This window comes from Enhydra lutris, unplaced genomic scaffold, assembly GCF_002288905.1.
Source record: "Enhydra lutris kenyoni isolate GAN:26980312 unplaced genomic scaffold, ASM228890v2 scaffoldscaffold43, whole genome shotgun sequence".
Taxonomy (NCBI): Eukaryota; Metazoa; Chordata; class Mammalia; order Carnivora; family Mustelidae; genus Enhydra; species Enhydra lutris.
The window spans coordinates 9,843,642-9,862,290 of NW_019154127.1; the positions used below are offsets into that span (position 1 = coordinate 9,843,642).

The 18,649-nt window shown below is 39.9% G+C and overlaps 1 protein-coding gene across 3 annotated transcripts in view; it reads right to left on the reverse strand.

Moving 5' to 3' along the window:
- The window catches only part of LOC111155637 (bromodomain and WD repeat domain containing 1), a 124,235-nt gene that overhangs the window by 98,378 nt on the left and 7,208 nt on the right, over window positions 1–18,649 (reverse strand). For all 3 annotated transcript variants that reach the window (XM_022515908.1, XM_022515910.1, XM_022515909.1), the window contains exon 5: window positions 1,033–1,183. In XM_022515908.1, coding sequence (XP_022371616.1) covers window positions 1,033–1,183 — 151 coding nt within the window. The remainder of the gene's footprint in view (window positions 1–1,032; window positions 1,184–18,649) is intronic.

The following is an 18,649-nucleotide window of genomic DNA, read 5'->3' on the forward strand; positions in this document are numbered from 1 at the left end:
TGGGCCCTACCCTAGGGCAGCTGGCTCAAGTCTCTTCTAAGGTCTGCCAGTTCTAAAGCAGTGCTCATCACAAAACGACACGGAGCTTGACACAAGTAAAGAAAACAGAGGAAAACAGGCCACTCAGGCAACTACTACATAACAACCTAAAATAGAATAATTACAAGGTGAATAGGGACACAGAGAAGGGAGAATAAGAACAGTTTCCTGACCCAAGCCACAGTGTGGCAGGGCCACAGAGCACTAAGAAGTAACTAAAGCTGACAAACCAGTCTGGCATGGAACCAAGAAGGAGGGTTGTTCTTTCTCAGTCAAGCTTTATATGCTGCTGGCGCACCTAGGAGGCAGCACCGTATCAGCAATGGATCTTAAAGAAAATCACGGGTATACTCAGGATCAGAAGAGCCAACATTCTTGCCCATTAGCAGTTAAGCCACGTCGTATACATAGATCATATCACATACATATACTTAATCTAAGTGATTTATACCAAGCTAACAGAAAAAGAACAGCAATTCCAAACATTTTGCTACCACATAACTTTGCAAAAAAATTAAAATCGAAGAAAAGGAACCATGCAATTGTACATTTTTGGTGCTTGTTTCAAACTGCTACCAATTTAGAAAATCACTTCCCCTTATTACAAAGGGCTTTCAGAATCTAAATACCAAATAAAATACTTCTAGCATTTAAAGAGTTTATTAGACACATACAATTACATTCAATGAAGTTATAAGTGAGCTACAAAATGGAAAATTAAGAACTCACATCGATAAAACCTCAAACACATCTCAGAATAAATTCAAGCTTTTTCACTTAACATCTAAACCTTAATCATTTTTTTTTAAATGCAGAAGGACCCATTAAACACTTATGTAGTAAAATTCAATGTCTATGCTAAATGCAGAGAATTTTATAGTCCACAGCATGGTTTATAGTTACATATCGCCTTTCTTCCACAATGCTTACATTACTTCACAATTATAATTATTATTAAGCTACAAGGCAGAACACTTCTTCAAATTAAGGTACCTTTTGCTGTACGTAGCAAAGACTGCCTTCCTGCACCAAGTAAAGAAGTGACTCTTGAAATACTGGGTGGAATTTCTTTATCCAACATGGGACCAATGCGTTGGCAGATTTGCAACAGATGATCAGGAGCCACATGCTTATTGGACAAAACCTAAGTTGGAGAACAAGTTGTAAAAACATTATTTACAGTATTATTCAATAAATATTAAACATTTAGGGATAAGTCTGACAAAACATGAGAAAAACATGTACACTGAAAACTACAAATCATTGATGAAAGAAATTACAGAAAATCTAAATGAACAGCCAGCTGAGACACCTGGGTGGTACAGTCACTGGGCATCTGCCTTCGGCTCAGGTCATGATCCTGGGGTGCTGGAATTGAGCCCCACATCAGGCTCTCTGCTCAGCAGGAAGCCTCCCCACTACCGCCCCTGTGTTTCCTCTCTGTCTGCCAAATACATAAATAAAATCTTCAAAAATAATAAACATGGGGGCGCCTGGGTGGCTCAGTGGGTTAAGCCTCTGCCTTCGGCTCAGGTCATGATCCCAGGGTCCTAGGATCTCAGGTCCCCCATCGGGTTCTCTGCTCAGCAGGGAGCCCGCTTCCCCCTCTCTCTTTGCTTGCCTCTCTGCCTACTTGTGATCTCTCTGTCAAATAAATAAATAAAACTTTTTTAAATAAATAAACAAACAAACAAACATCAAACGATCTATAGGTTGAAAGCCATCCCAATCAAAATCCAAGCAGGCTTTTTTACAGAAATTGACAACTTTACTCCAAAATTCATAATCAAATGCAAGTGGCCTACAACAGCCAAAGCAGTTTTTAAAAAACAAAATTGATGCATGAAAATAATACTAACGCTAAGGAATCATTATGTAAGGACAACTGATTTTTAACAAAAGCACAAAGGACAAAAGATAATCTTTTCAACAAACAGCTAGAACAACTGGATATCCATTTGTCAAAAAAAAATTTTTTTAAATTAGCTTTGATCCATACCTCACACCATAAACAAAAATTATCTCAAGACAGATCACGTATCTACATGCACAATCTAAAACTGCAAAACTAATCACAGAAATCACTAGAGAAATCTTTAAGACCTGGTGTTAGACAAAGATCTCTGACGACAACAAAAATACAATCCACACAACAACCAACAGATAGACTTCATCAAAACTAACAGCTTCTGGTTTTTCAAAAGGCGCTATTCAAAGCATGAAAAGAGAACCCACAGACTGAAAGAAAGTGTCTACAAAGCTTATCTCTGCTAAAGTACTTGTATCTAGAATATAAAAAACTCTCAAAACTCAATTATTAAAAAAAACTTAATTTTTAAAAACAGGCAAAGATTTGAACAGAAATGTCTCTCTCTCTCTCTCTCTCTCTCTCTCTCTCACACACACACACACACACACACACACACACACACACACACACACACACAGAGGAATACTACTCAGCCATCAAAAATAACAAAATCTTGCCATTTGCACCGACATGGATGGAACTATAGGGTATTACGCCAAGTGAAATAAGTCCGAGAAAGACAAATACCATTTGATTTCACTCATATGTAAAATTTAAGAAACAAAACAGATGAACATAGGGGAAGAAAAGGAAAAATAAAATTAAGACCGAAACAGAGAGAGAGGCAAACCAGAAGAGATGCTAAACTCTAGGAAATAAACAGGGTTGCTGGAGGGGTAGTGGGTGGGTGGAGCGGGTAACTAGGTGATAAGCATTAAGGAGGGCATGTGACGGAATGAGCACTGGATGTTGTATGCAGTTGATGAATCACTGAACTCTACCTCTGAAACGAATGATACACTACAGGTTAATTATACTGAATTTAAATTTTAAGAAATTTTTAAATGAACCATTAATAACACACAAAGAGATGGATGAAGTCTCAAAATAATTACGCTGAAAGACCCAGAAAAAAAGCACACCCTATATGATTTTATTTAACATAAAACTCTAGAAAATGCACATTAATGTATCATGACAGAAAGCAGATCTCCCTGGGAACGGGGAGAAAAGAAAAGCAGGAGGGATTACAGAGGGGAAGAAGACATTCTGGGGTGTGACAGAAATGTTCACTATCTTCATTATGATGGGTTCATCAGTATTAACACACATGCAAATTCATCACCCTGAACCTTTATAAATATGCACGCAGTTTACTTTAGGTCATGTATATTTAAAAAAAAAAAAATTAAAAACACAGAAGGTACTGTGTAAGTTTAACTTCTAAAGATGCCTAATGTTACCTGATTTGAATGTGTATCACAAATTTTAATGCTGTGTTAAGGTTTCTCAATCAGGAGATGAGGTCTCTCAATGGTGACATTACCAACATTTGAGGAAAGACAAAAATCATCACTGTACAGGACTGTCTGTAGAGGCAAGGCCCACTGCGCCCCGGCTCCCTTCCATCATTGCCAACAGTATTCCCCATGCCACTCTGACACCAACAGTGCCCCATACACTTTTTCAAGCTCTCTGAGAAACCCTGCTCCAGAGAAAATTTGAAACATAGTTCAAGATCTCACTTTTGATTCTTATACATTAATTCAAATATAAAATAAGCCTGGATTCGATATAAAGTTGTTGTGGGGTACCCGGGTGGCTCAGTCAGTTGAATGTCCGACTCTTGATTTCAGCTCAGTTCATGATCTTAGGGTTGTGAGATCGAGCCCCACACAGGACTCTATGCTCAACATGGAGTCTGCTTGAGATTCTCTCCCTCTCTCTCTCACCCTCCCACTTCCCCCACTCTCTTTCTCTCAAGTAAATAGAATATTTAAAATTTTTGTTCGTAAGCCCTTGTGACAGAAGAGGCTAAATATCTTCAACTTTTCAACCTAACTTTTATTTTCTACACTGACAGATTAACCCACAGCACAACTCCAAAAGGCCTATCAAAACTCAGATAGACATCAAAGTGTTCCCTAATACTAATTAGCACTCTGTGCTTCAAAGTATCGCATGTGAAAGCTCAAAAACTTGTGGATAATGAGCTCATCACAGGAGGGAAGAGACAGGAGGAACTAGAAGGCAATTACAACAGGGCCAAGAAAATTACAGATCTGAGAATTTGTCAGTGATGCAAATCTGAAAACAAAACCCCCACTGAAGTAACTTGCACTGATCCACCTAAATAACCTATCTAAAAAGCTTAAGAAAGACCAAAGGACTTTGGGCAATGGCAACACGGCTTCTGTAAGGCAGAAAATCACTCTAATAGTTGTAAGATTTCTACTATCCAGGTGGGATAGGTAAGATATACTTGGCTTTGAGTTTTGGGGTTACACAACCAAGCCGGTGTCCTGAGTGGAGATTTACACTTGAAGACAAGCTATAAGAGACAAGGCTAAAACAAATTCTCTAACAGAAAAGGTACAAAATTTTAAACAGAGTGCTTCCAAGTGCTAGACATGGTCTTATTTTAGCTCTTAAATGATCAAGAAGGGGAACTTTCTAGATTATACTCGCTGCCTGAGTTGAAGCAGCAATAAAACAGTTCATTAAAGTAATAGGAGCCTTCGACATAGGCATGTGTACTTAGACCAAGTCCGGGCGTTGTAGGAACATGGATTTCATGCAACAGCTGTAATCCCATAAAGAAAATTAGATTCGCTGCATTTCTGAGGATTCCAGTATAATCAAAGATGGAGGGGGAGGAGGTTTGTTAACCTATTTTTGTATAAAACAAGGTATTTCTGGAAAGTATGGTGGTTCTAGTCCTAATACAAACAACAAAAATGAACAGAAAACGGTTGTGAGTGTTAGCCTCACACTGGGCGTAGAGACTGCTTAAAGAGAAAATCTCAAAACACAAAAACAAGGGGCACCTGGGCATCTCAGTCAGTTAAGCATTAACTGACTCCTGACTTCTGCTCAGGTCAGGATCTCAGCCTGGTGAGATCCAGCCCCACGCTAGGCTCCACACTCAGCATGAAGTCTGCTTTAGATTTTTTTTCCCCTCTCCCTCTGCCCCTCCCCCCTGCTTGTGTGCACATGCATTCTCACTCTCAAATTGTGTTTTTAAAAAAGAAAATGGTTCTTGATTATTATTAAAACTTAGTATCATAATGACCAACGATAAATAATGTTCCATCAGTATTTTCAAGTCCTCCACAGGCTGGTAATAGTCTCTACCAGCGACTTCAATGAGTAAGGCAGTTTTACAACCTTCTCAAAACTAAGTTCCTTCCAACATCAAGTATTTCTCGTAGCCACAGTCAGTATCATCTTATTTTTGTAGCCAGTCAGTCTCAAAGAGTTCATAAGCCATAACCTAGGACCACTGTGTTACTGTCACGATCACCAAATAAAACTGTGAGCACGAGCCTCTTTAAGCCCAGGGCAGCAGCTATAACATGGAAGCAGAGTCTAGATAACAGGTCGAATTGGAAAGTTATGGGAGAAGTAGCTTTTTCTGTTAAGTTTGGGATACCATAATCAGGTCTAGAATGAATGTTTAGTATCTTTAATATGTACATAATCTAGCCTTTAGCTTTCCCTCCATTAAACTACATCTAGAAACCTTACAAGGAAAAACATAAGTGAACTACCACATCACATCACAAATCCTATATGATGGGCACACAGCACCACAATGAAACAAGACTTGACAACAGAGTCTTTGATACAGAATAAAAAAATGGATGCCTTCCATAAGTAATTCTCCTCAGCCTCTGATGCCACGGAAGTTCTTGGCCTCTTTTCTAAGCTTTATAAAGAAATGCAAGTTTAGTCAGTGGCAAGATAAATATTGCTATAGATGTAAGAGGGGAAAAGAGCTTAACCCTTAGTTGATACAAAAGGACATGCGCAGAGAAATGGTCTAGTGTTGGCACGAAGATCCTTCACTCAAAAGCACTGATTTTAATTCAGAAAAGACACCTAGTTTTAGCTTCCTGGAGACCAGCTTTGCTCACCCTATAGCCACTATCTCCCCAACTTGGAAAGGATGCTCTTTTGTAACCAGGAGGCCATGTGATGTATTCCTGCCCAAAGAAACGGAGAAGAAACTTTCTGGGGCAAGGGAATGTTCCTGAAAAATTCTCCTCCCTAATAAAAAAAAACCCTTCCCTCCCAGCATTTCTAGGATAGCAACCCCTGCCCCAGAAAGTCTCTTCTCCTAATAAAAGAACCCTTTCCTCCCATCATTTCTAGGATATGACAGCAACCGTAAAAGTTTGAGGAGAAAAAAACCAAAACGTCAATGTGCCCAATCAAAAAGATACAGACTAAGGCCTTAATGACACCATTAAATCATTGTATCAATTCCCCTACAGACTTATAAGATCTCATTATAACTTTATTATTTAGGCCACTGCTTCTAAGCAAGGAAAACATCCCATAAGCCTTCTATCACGTGAGACGCAATCACAACAATCCTACCAGCGCTGCCCACCAACCTGAAAATCTGAGGATAAGTCATCCACCAGCCATCCCATAAAGTGAGGCTTACCTGGAAAATGCTATTCATGTTTCAGCCAATACTAAACAAAGACATCTCCTTAGTTAGTATTTCTGTGTAGCCTACTAATATCATTTTCTTCTTCCCTTACTTAGCAAAACAGTGAGCCCTATTTCTAGCCTATAAAAGCTTTTCCAAATTACAAATTTTCATAAGAATATCTAAGATTTCCGATATTCTTAATAGGGAGCTCTGACTGACCATCACAATAGCAAGTAAGATCATCTGAAAGGAATAAAATACAAAAGGCAAACTAATCAGGGGCTTTATCCATAAATCAGCTGACTTCTGAAAAGACACCATGAGGAATACTACTCAGCCATCAAAAATAACAAAATCTTGCCATTTGCACCGACATGGATGGAACTATAGGGTATTACGCCAAGTGAAATAAGTCCGAGAAAGACAAATACCATTTGATTTCACTCATATGTAAAATTTAAGAAACAAAACAGATGAACATAGGGGAAGAAAAGGAAAAATAAAATTAAGACCGAAACAGAGAGAGAGGCAAACCAGAAGAGATGCTAAACTCTAGGAAATAAACAGGGTTGCTGGAGGGGTAGTGGGTGGGTGGAGCGGGTAACTAGGTGATAAGCATTAAGGAGGGCATGTGACGGAATGAGCACTGGATGTTGTATGCAGTTGATGAATCACTGAACTCTACCTCTGAAACGAATGATACACTACAGGTTAATTATACTGAATTTAAATTTTAAGAAATTTTTAAATGAACCATTAATAACACACAAAGAGATGGATGAAGTCTCAAAATAATTACGCTGAAAGACCCAGAAAAAAAGCACACCCTATATGATTTTATTTAACATAAAACTCTAGAAAATGCACATTAATGTATCATGACAGAAAGCAGATCTCCCTGGGAACGGGGAGAAAAGAAAAGCAGGAGGGATTACAGAGGGGAAGAAGACATTCTGGGGTGTGACAGAAATGTTCACTATCTTCATTATGATGGGTTCATCAGTATTAACACACATGCAAATTCATCACCCTGAACCTTTATAAATATGCACGCAGTTTACTTTAGGTCATGTATATTTAAAAAAAAAAAAATTAAAAACACAGAAGGTACTGTGTAAGTTTAACTTCTAAAGATGCCTAATGTTACCTGATTTGAATGTGTATCACAAATTTTAATGCTGTGTTAAGGTTTCTCAATCAGGAGATGAGGTCTCTCAATGGTGACATTACCAACATTTGAGGAAAGACAAAAATCATCACTGTACAGGACTGTCTGTAGAGGCAAGGCCCACTGCGCCCCGGCTCCCTTCCATCATTGCCAACAGTATTCCCCATGCCACTCTGACACCAACAGTGCCCCATACACTTTTTCAAGCTCTCTGAGAAACCCTGCTCCAGAGAAAATTTGAAACATAGTTCAAGATCTCACTTTTGATTCTTATACATTAATTCAAATATAAAATAAGCCTGGATTCGATATAAAGTTGTTGTGGGGTACCCGGGTGGCTCAGTCAGTTGAATGTCCGACTCTTGATTTCAGCTCAGTTCATGATCTTAGGGTTGTGAGATCGAGCCCCACACAGGACTCTATGCTCAACATGGAGTCTGCTTGAGATTCTCTCCCTCTCTCTCTCACCCTCCCACTTCCCCCACTCTCTTTCTCTCAAGTAAATAGAATATTTAAAATTTTTGTTCGTAAGCCCTTGTGACAGAAGAGGCTAAATATCTTCAACTTTTCAACCTAACTTTTATTTTCTACACTGACAGATTAACCCACAGCACAACTCCAAAAGGCCTATCAAAACTCAGATAGACATCAAAGTGTTCCCTAATACTAATTAGCACTCTGTGCTTCAAAGTATCGCATGTGAAAGCTCAAAAACTTGTGGATAATGAGCTCATCACAGGAGGGAAGAGACAGGAGGAACTAGAAGGCAATTACAACAGGGCCAAGAAAATTACAGATCTGAGAATTTGTCAGTGATGCAAATCTGAAAACAAAACCCCCACTGAAGTAACTTGCACTGATCCACCTAAATAACCTATCTAAAAAGCTTAAGAAAGACCAAAGGACTTTGGGCAATGGCAACACGGCTTCTGTAAGGCAGAAAATCACTCTAATAGTTGTAAGATTTCTACTATCCAGGTGGGATAGGTAAGATATACTTGGCTTTGAGTTTTGGGGTTACACAACCAAGCCGGTGTCCTGAGTGGAGATTTACACTTGAAGACAAGCTATAAGAGACAAGGCTAAAACAAATTCTCTAACAGAAAAGGTACAAAATTTTAAACAGAGTGCTTCCAAGTGCTAGACATGGTCTTATTTTAGCTCTTAAATGATCAAGAAGGGGAACTTTCTAGATTATACTCGCTGCCTGAGTTGAAGCAGCAATAAAACAGTTCATTAAAGTAATAGGAGCCTTCGACATAGGCATGTGTACTTAGACCAAGTCCGGGCGTTGTAGGAACATGGATTTCATGCAACAGCTGTAATCCCATAAAGAAAATTAGATTCGCTGCATTTCTGAGGATTCCAGTATAATCAAAGATGGAGGGGGAGGAGGTTTGTTAACCTATTTTTGTATAAAACAAGGTATTTCTGGAAAGTATGGTGGTTCTAGTCCTAATACAAACAACAAAAATGAACAGAAAACGGTTGTGAGTGTTAGCCTCACACTGGGCGTAGAGACTGCTTAAAGAGAAAATCTCAAAACACAAAAACAAGGGGCACCTGGGCATCTCAGTCAGTTAAGCATTAACTGACTCCTGACTTCTGCTCAGGTCAGGATCTCAGCCTGGTGAGATCCAGCCCCACGCTAGGCTCCACACTCAGCATGAAGTCTGCTTTAGATTTTTTTTCCCCTCTCCCTCTGCCCCTCCCCCTGCTTGTGTGCACATGCATTCTCACTCTCAAATTGTGTTTTTAAAAAAGAAAATGGTTCTTGATTATTATTAAAACTTAGTATCATAATGACCAACGATAAATAATGTTCCATCAGTATTTTCAAGTCCTCCACAGGCTGGTAATAGTCTCTACCAGCGACTTCAATGAGTAAGGCAGTTTTACAACCTTCTCAAAACTAAGTTCCTTCCAACATCAAGTATTTCTCGTAGCCACAGTCAGTATCATCTTATTTTTGTAGCCAGTCAGTCTCAAAGAGTTCATAAGCCATAACCTAGGACCACTGTGTTACTGTCACGATCACCAAATAAAACTGTGAGCACGAGCCTCTTTAAGCCCAGGGCAGCAGCTATAACATGGAAGCAGAGTCTAGATAACAGGTCGAATTGGAAAGTTATGGGAGAAGTAGCTTTTTCTGTTAAGTTTGGGATACCATAATCAGGTCTAGAATGAATGTTTAGTATCTTTAATATGTACATAATCTAGCCTTTAGCTTTCCCTCCATTAAACTACATCTAGAAACCTTACAAGGAAAAACATAAGTGAACTACCACATCACATCACAAATCCTATATGATGGGCACACAGCACCACAATGAAACAAGACTTGACAACAGAGTCTTTGATACAGAATAAAAAAATGGATGCCTTCCATAAGTAATTCTCCTCAGCCTCTGATGCCACGGAAGTTCTTGGCCTCTTTTCTAAGCTTTATAAAGAAATGCAAGTTTAGTCAGTGGCAAGATAAATATTGCTATAGATGTAAGAGGGGAAAAGAGCTTAACCCTTAGTTGATACAAAAGGACATGCGCAGAGAAATGGTCTAGTGTTGGCACGAAGATCCTTCACTCAAAAGCACTGATTTTAATTCAGAAAAGACACCTAGTTTTAGCTTCCTGGAGACCAGCTTTGCTCACCCTATAGCCACTATCTCCCCAACTTGGAAAGGATGCTCTTTTGTAACCAGGAGGCCATGTGATGTATTCCTGCCCAAAGAAACGGAGAAGAAACTTTCTGGGGCAAGGGAATGTTCCTGAAAAATTCTCCTCCCTAATAAAAAAAAACCCTTCCCTCCCAGCATTTCTAGGATAGCAACCCCTGCCCCAGAAAGTCTCTTCTCCTAATAAAAGAACCCTTTCCTCCCATCATTTCTAGGATATGACAGCAACCGTAAAAGTTTGAGGAGAAAAAAACCAAAACGTCAATGTGCCCAATCAAAAAGATACAGACTAAGGCCTTAATGACACCATTAAATCATTGTATCAATTCCCCTACAGACTTATAAGATCTCATTATAACTTTATTATTTAGGCCACTGCTTCTAAGCAAGGAAAACATCCCATAAGCCTTCTATCACGTGAGACGCAATCACAACAATCCTACCAGCGCTGCCCACCAACCTGAAAATCTGAGGATAAGTCATCCACCAGCCATCCCATAAAGTGAGGCTTACCTGGAAAATGCTATTCATGTTTCAGCCAATACTAAACAAAGACATCTCCTTAGTTAGTATTTCTGTGTAGCCTACTAATATCATTTTCTTCTTCCCTTACTTAGCAAAACAGTGAGCCCTATTTCTAGCCTATAAAAGCTTTTCCAAATTACAAATTTTCATAAGAATATCTAAGATTTCCGATATTCTTAATAGGGAGCTCTGACTGACCATCACAATAGCAAGTAAGATCATCTGAAAGGAATAAAATACAAAAGGCAAACTAATCAGGGGCTTTATCCATAAATCAGCTGACTTCTGAAAAGACACCATTGAACTTGAGATTATTCTGTCGTAACATATGAAAATAATTGAATTTTCTAAGCAAAACCTAATTAAAATGAACCTGTGTGAAAACTAATCAAAGTCTGGGTTCTACACGGAACTTAATGAAGAAATGAATATGCCCTAAAAAGTCAACCCTCTTTTTTTCTTATTTCACAAGATGTATTAAAGCAGAAGAGGCAGGACATTTCAAAATGTAGGAGTTTTAAACACGCTACAGACTACAGAAGATACGAACTAGTGATGTGCCAGTCAAGTAACAATTTCAGCCACATGAACAAAGATCAGAGTTTTCAGTATTCATATCTTCTAGCCAGACTTAGTTTATCACTTCATCAAGAAGTCTGCCATATTCCAAAAGACCAACAGAAATAAAACCTATTCATCTTAGCTAGGTCTTGAAACCAAATTCATGAAACTCAACACAAACCAAACGAGCTTACAGAGTCAAATAAAAGCCCTGCACTTCATGCGATTCTAGGTTCAGCTGCAGAATCCTGCAGTGTAGGAAACAATTCTTAATACAGTTAAGGCTCTATTCAGAATAGAAATCTTAGTCCCCAAACGAGTAACAAGCCAGAAAGGATCCAGAGCTGCACAACTACTGGTCCAAGTTAGAGTTCAGAACCAATTCCTTCCTAACTGGCTGAAAGCAGAACACTGTGTATTTAAGGATCATCTTCTTTTCGAGCTAAAATCCTGAGCAAAGGGAATTTGATAAACCATTTTAATAAGAAATGTATCATAAATCTGATCACTAACATAGTATACAATGTTACAAGAATGGAGAAGAAAGTCTAGATGGAAGTCAGCAAAGGGCCCGTGGTTTAGACGGTTAAGCGTCTGCCTTCGGCTCAGGACATGATGCCAGGGTCCTGGGATTGAGCCCCACATCAGGCTCCTTGCTCAGCGGGGAGCCTATTTTTCCCTCTCCCTCTGCTACTGCTCCCCCACATGTGCGCACATGTGCGTGTGATCTCTCTCTGTCAAACAAATAAATAAAACCTAAAAAAAAAAGTCCCCAAGAATATAGTACGTAATGATGACCACAGTCCCTGTAGAGAAAGGACAGAAGACTCAAATGGTATTTGCAAACTGACAGTTTGGAAGAAGCTAGATTCATACCTCACACCAACCATATGCTCAAATCAACTGAACATGAACACATTACAAAGGAACTACAAATGGACTAGAAAAAATAACAGTGAATAGATACATAATACCACCTTTTATAATATTAATCTTTGGGTGCAGAAACGCTTTAAGGACAACCCTAAAGACAAACTACAGATTAACACGGTTACCAAAGTAAAAACTCTTAAACCTCTGTTAAAAAAAAAAAAAAGGCTCCAAAGAAAGCTCCCAACAAAACTAAAAGCAGCCTGCAAGCTGGGACACGGACCTACAACACATGGCTGACTAAAGGAACCTAGAGAGATGAAGAATTCTTACAAAATGGTAAGACAGAAGTAGGAAAGCAGGTAAGATATAAAAAAGCATTTCAGAAAAGATAAATTATCAACAGCTGCAGAACAAACTTCCTTAAAAAAAAGTCTTAAGCATGTTAACTGCTGGGTCACTATCCTTATGAAGGATTTTATCTTGTTTTTTTACTTCTACGATGGTTTAATTACCAAAGTTAGGAAGGAAGGATTACTGGTTTAAGAAAAAGCCCCATATCAGCACTTTTACTACATCTTTACATCTTTAAAATATCATGAATAAGGCTGAAAAATCATCTGGTATCTTCTGTTTCTGTAGCTAGACAATTGAAATCTTATTCATCAGCCTGCTCAACTGTTCCTTTTTCAGAAACACAGATACCATACCAAAATTTCTGATATCCTTGTTTTTATAGGCTGTAGCTTGCTCAATCACTTGCTGAATCAAAGCAACTGAGTTTGACACAAGGTCAATGTCCTTTCCTTCAAGAATTAACTCATCTTCCTTGGCTTGAAATACAGAACAAGCAACACCTGGCCATATCCAAACCCACAGATGAGTGTATTTTTCACTCAAGAAACTTCAGATTTCCACAAGAGAACTGTTCTTCTGAATAACAACGCTGCCTGCCGGGGAAGGGAGCATACACAGACGTCATCTTGTAAAGGAAGCGCAGTGTAATAATGCCCTTGATCACCTCGTGTGCAGAACTACAGACAGCAAGGACAGTGGACAGCTCTGCTCTCATTCCCACCAGTCGTCAACTCGGAGCCTTTTTTTCTTCCAAGGAGACTGAGTTCTTTATCGATGTGACTGAAGTCTCTTCTCAGGGCTCCCCTGGGGCCCTTCATAGTAACACCGTGTCATTTAGAGTGATGTTGACATCTTCTGAAATGTCAACAGTCTGATTGCTGACAATGGTCTTCATTCTCGCAGTAGATGTGGCAAAGAGCTATGCAGGTTTTAAGACTGATGGCAACCACTCTTTCCTCTGATCCTCTTATGGCTTCACTTCCTTCTTCATCCTTCAAGCCATATGTCACTCCATGGACAAAAGCTGTCCCTCCCCACCACCCTTCCCAATCCCTTTCACCTACATGAATCTGTATTACAGTAACTTGCCTGCTACTTCTAGTTACCCCTAGAGTGTAAAGCCCCAGGAAACCAGGAGCTTTGTCCATCTCAACCACACTGGTCTCCCTGGAACCTTGAATACAATAGGCTTTCATTTACTCAATAAATGCATCCTACATTCCTGAATGACTATCACACAAAGTGGGCTTGCTGCTGGGTCTACCCCTTACGAATACTACCTCACTGAAGTTACTTATCCCTTCCAGTTTCACCTCAAACAAGAATTCACAATACAGACAAGGTAACAGGATTGCTAAAAGTAAATGAAATTATACACTGAACCTCAACTCTTGAGTAGTACTTGGCAAAAAATGACTCAAACATTAACTACTGAGGGACGCCTGGCTGGCTCAGTCAGAAGAGCTTGGGACTCTAGGTCTCCCAGTCAAGAGTTCGTGCCCCACCGTGGGTGTAGAACTCATATTTATATATAAATAAATAAACAAACTTTAAAAAAAAATTTTACTAAACAGTTAAGTTTCTAGAGATTTATGACAAGTGACAATTATAGAAGATGTAAATAAATGCACAGATCTTACTTTGGTATGCATAGAATCACTAACAGAAAAAAACCTAGAAACCAACCAAATGCCCAACAAACAAAAGGTTAGATAAAACTATCTAGAGAAATGGAAAGGAATTCTCAAAATATTATGTTTTTAAAGATCCTATTTTGGGGGACGCCAGGATGGCTGAGTAGGTAAAGCATCTGCCTGAGGCTCAAGTCATGATGCCAGGTCCCAGGATGGAGCATCCCCTACAGCCCGTAGGGCCCGGCTCCCTGCTCAGTAAGGAAGGAGCCTGCTTCTCCCTCTCCTTCTGCCCCATCCCACCTCTTGCTCTCAAAAAAAAAAAAAAAAAAAAGACCCTTTTTTTTTAGAGTATATGCATGAAGAAAAATGATCACCTCTAGTTTTCATGATTTTTCTATTTTTTCTTTGCTTTTTGCATTTTCTAAATATCCTACAATAAAAAGCAATTTTTATTTAATATTAGGACACTTTTGGTCAGATTACATAGAAAAGACTAATGAACAAATTACATCGATTTTCAGATACCCCTGCCCCAATAAAGACCACTACCAACACCAACATCCTCAAACATTTTACATACAAATATGGGCAAAATTTAGTATCGGCAAAATGTAGGCTTTACATTGGGGCTCTACCATAAGGTCTTTCTCCAACAAGTTTCTCAATGTGGAATCCAGCCTGAAATATACAAATGGTAGTTTAACTAGCAAGTACTTGAGTAAGGGGGTAGTAGACTCTTCCTGACCCTCAGGCAATGTGGTTAAAAGTACAAGCTAGCTCCACCTAACTAGTTATGCGACCCTGGACAAGGTACTCTCTAGAACTTCAGATTCCACATTCGCAAAAAGAATAGGTAATACTGCACACTTACGGGGGTGGGGGGCGTGTGGGTGGCTCAGCCATTAAGCGGCTGGGCTCAGGTCATGATCCCAGGGTCCTGGGATCAAGCCCCGAATTGGAGCTCCTTGTTCGGTGGGAAGCCTGCTTCTCCCTCTCCCACTCCCCTTGCTTGTGTTCCCTCTCTTGCTCTTCGCTACGTCTCTCTGTCAGATTAAATAAATAAAATCTTAAAAAAAAAAAAAAAACTGTACACTTACAATGTACAAGGTACACGTCTAAGTCTTTTAAGGTTTTGACTAATTTAATTCTTCACTACCTTAATGATAATAGCTAACATGTACATGGTGATTTCTACCTGACACTGTTCTAAGTACTTCACACACAGACTAACTTCCTATATCCCCAAACTACTCATCTGCATTTTACAGATGAGAAAACGTAGGCACGGGCATTAAATAACTTGCCCAGAAGCAAAGATCTAAGAAATGGCAAAGGTAAAAATAACCCTGGCTGTCTAGTTCACAACTCTCCAGCATCTCTGGATCCCTGCAATCGGCTCTACTGCATCCTAATAAAAATGCCAAGTAACAAGATAATCAAGGAATGTCTGAAGGGGTTTAGAGCCAAAGTGGCCCCTAGAAGTTTTTAAAGCCAAATACATGCAGACTGATTAAAATCAACACAGAGAGTTTCTTCTAATAGTTAAGAGCCTCCCATCCAGATCTCATTCACCTACCCCATTACAGTAACAAGCAGAGTCTCCGCCCAATCCTGAATACTGCACTCGGAATTCATCCTGTGCCGCTATGATTATTACCTAACTGTAACACAAAAGTTTTGTGTTCAAAATGTCACTTTCACATTACTACATAATAAAGGAAAGAGTGTCAATATCACTGAAAGATTCTACTTTGCACCTTCCTAATGAAATGGCCTAAGGAACTTTAAAAAAGGGGAGGGGGGATGTACAACTTTCATGTATCTCACAGCCATTCCAGTGCTGAACGCTGCTCTGACCTACAAATGAAGCACACGACTCAGAGAGATTTTAAGAAATCAAAGATCATAGAAAAAAAATCATTTAATAACCAAATTGGTGATGACTGGTTCTCAACAGGAAAACATACTAAGCATGAAAACACCCACATCAATTCTTTCAATGACCAGAGAGAGCCGACTGTGCCAGGAAGCACAAGTGACGTGTGCCCACAGAGGACTGCAGAGAGTTACACGTCCCACGTAATTCTGTTAAGTTGAAAGTAGTCATTTATTTCAACTACTAAAAGGAGAGAGTACATGAGGCTAGCGCTCTCACTTTAACAATGAGAACAGGTTGGTCTAGCTTGCAAATAATTTTTAAACCCATCACAGACCTGAGAAAACAAGTCGACATCAACTACACCCCAGAAACTGGTGAGCCCTTCTGTGACCAGAAAGATTCACAGCTGCTTTCACCCCTAGCAGGGAGGCAGGAAAAACTGACCACAGATGAGAACAAGGAAAAACCTGCCAAGCTTTTACACTTCACAGTCACCTGTGGGCTGGCATGTCCGTTGCCTGATGAGAATGCCGATGGCCCTAAGTCAGGGAGTGTCGACACCACCCCAATTCTCCCCACGGGCCTTCACCAACTGCACAGGCCCCAAAACGGGATGCAGAGCAGCTGGGGAAGACCCAGTCCACTACAAGGGCACTCCAGAGGCCCTCTGAAGGCTTGGGGTAGGAAAACAGAGTAGAAAGCCAAGGGCCCAACTGGAGAGCAAAGAGATCTCGGCAACCAAAAAGCTGGCAACTGGGCTAGAAAACAGAGCAAGCTCTTTCAAGGTTTGGGGAAGCTGGCAGCCGGGCTATAAAATATAGGCTTCTCCGGGGAGTTCCAACCCCGTGCTGAGCTCCGTGCTGAATGCGAAGCCTACTTAAAAAAAGAGCTAGAGGGCTCACTCGCTCGCTAAGGAATCTCACCGGGGCCCAAACCCCAAACTCTGCTGGAAGGTAAAGTCCTGATCCAGTCCTTAAGCTACATGAAGCTAGGGCTGAAGCGAACCAACTACGGCTCAACAGAACCCAGACCACCAGACAGGACACAAATCAGATGCACCCAGCTCTTCACATTAAGAACGTGAGAGAAAAAGGGTGCATCCTTTACTGGGGCTAACTGTATTACCTCAGCCTCTACTCTCTAATACAAAATGGCCCAGCATACTTCAAAAGATAATGGGGTCCATGAAGCCAAATGCGACCCATGATCAAGAGAGGCAGGAGTCAACCGTGGACCCAGAGAAGGCCCACAGGTTGAAAATGCTCAGCCATTATCTCTCAAAATATTTCTTCTGTCCCATTCTTCCATTCTTTCCATTTAGGATATTAATTACACATTAGACAATTTGATATCCCACGGATTCAAGAGGCCTGAACAACCTCAAGCAGAATAAATGCAAAGAAATCTATTCATTTAGGTGCATGTACTAGGCAACTTCTGATGTGGCCTCCAGTGATCCCCAGATACTGGTTACGGACAACCTGGTGAAATCCCAAATCCCCTCCCCTTGAATAAGTTACTTCTAACCAACAGAATACACTCAACACTGAGGGGATACCATGTCCATTATTAGATTACAAAAGACTGTGATTTCTGTCTTACTAGCAGACTATTACTCCCTAGTCAGCTTTCAGCTCTTGATGATGCCAGCTGCGTTGTTGGATAGACAAGTGGCAAGGAACTTAGGGCAGCCAACAGACAACTAGAACCGAGACTCCTCAGTCCCACAACCTGAGAACTAAATCTAGCCAAAAACCGGTAACACTGCAAACAGACCCTTCTAAGTCAAGTCTTCAGCTGAAGCCTCAGAGCTGGCCCACACCTGGACTGCAACCTTGCTCTCAGCTCAGCTGCTCCTGAACTGCTAGTTTACAGAAACTCTGGAATAATAATAAACCTGCACTGTTTGAACCACTAAGTTTTGGGGTAACCTGTCGTGCAGGAATAGCTAACAACTATAACACATCACAGTAAAACTGCTGAACATCAAAAACAAAATGAAAATCTTAAAAAGCCGTCAGAAAAAAAGCATCATATTGAAAGAAGAAACAGTAAGACTGCCAATTTTTCAATATTAATGTACTGAAAGGGAAGGGGAAAAAAAGAAGAAAGCACCAACCGGAATTTCACCTTTAAAACAACTTCTAAAAACAAAGACAAAACAAAAATGTTTCAAACCAAAAACAAAATAAACAAGAAAAAGGAAAACCAAAGCCATTGCCAACAAAACCTCATTAAAAGAAATAATGGAGTAAGTTGTCCAGACTGAAGAAAAATAATCACAGATAAGATACATGGGAAGATAGGAAGGAACTAAAAATACCAAAAAAAGGTAGACAGTGGGTAAACAAATGAGTATTTACTTTATTTTCTTTTTTAAGATTTTATTTATTTGACAGAGAGAGACACAGTGAGACAGGGAACACAAGCAGGCGGAGTGGGAGAAGCAGGCCTCCCGCCAAGCAGGGA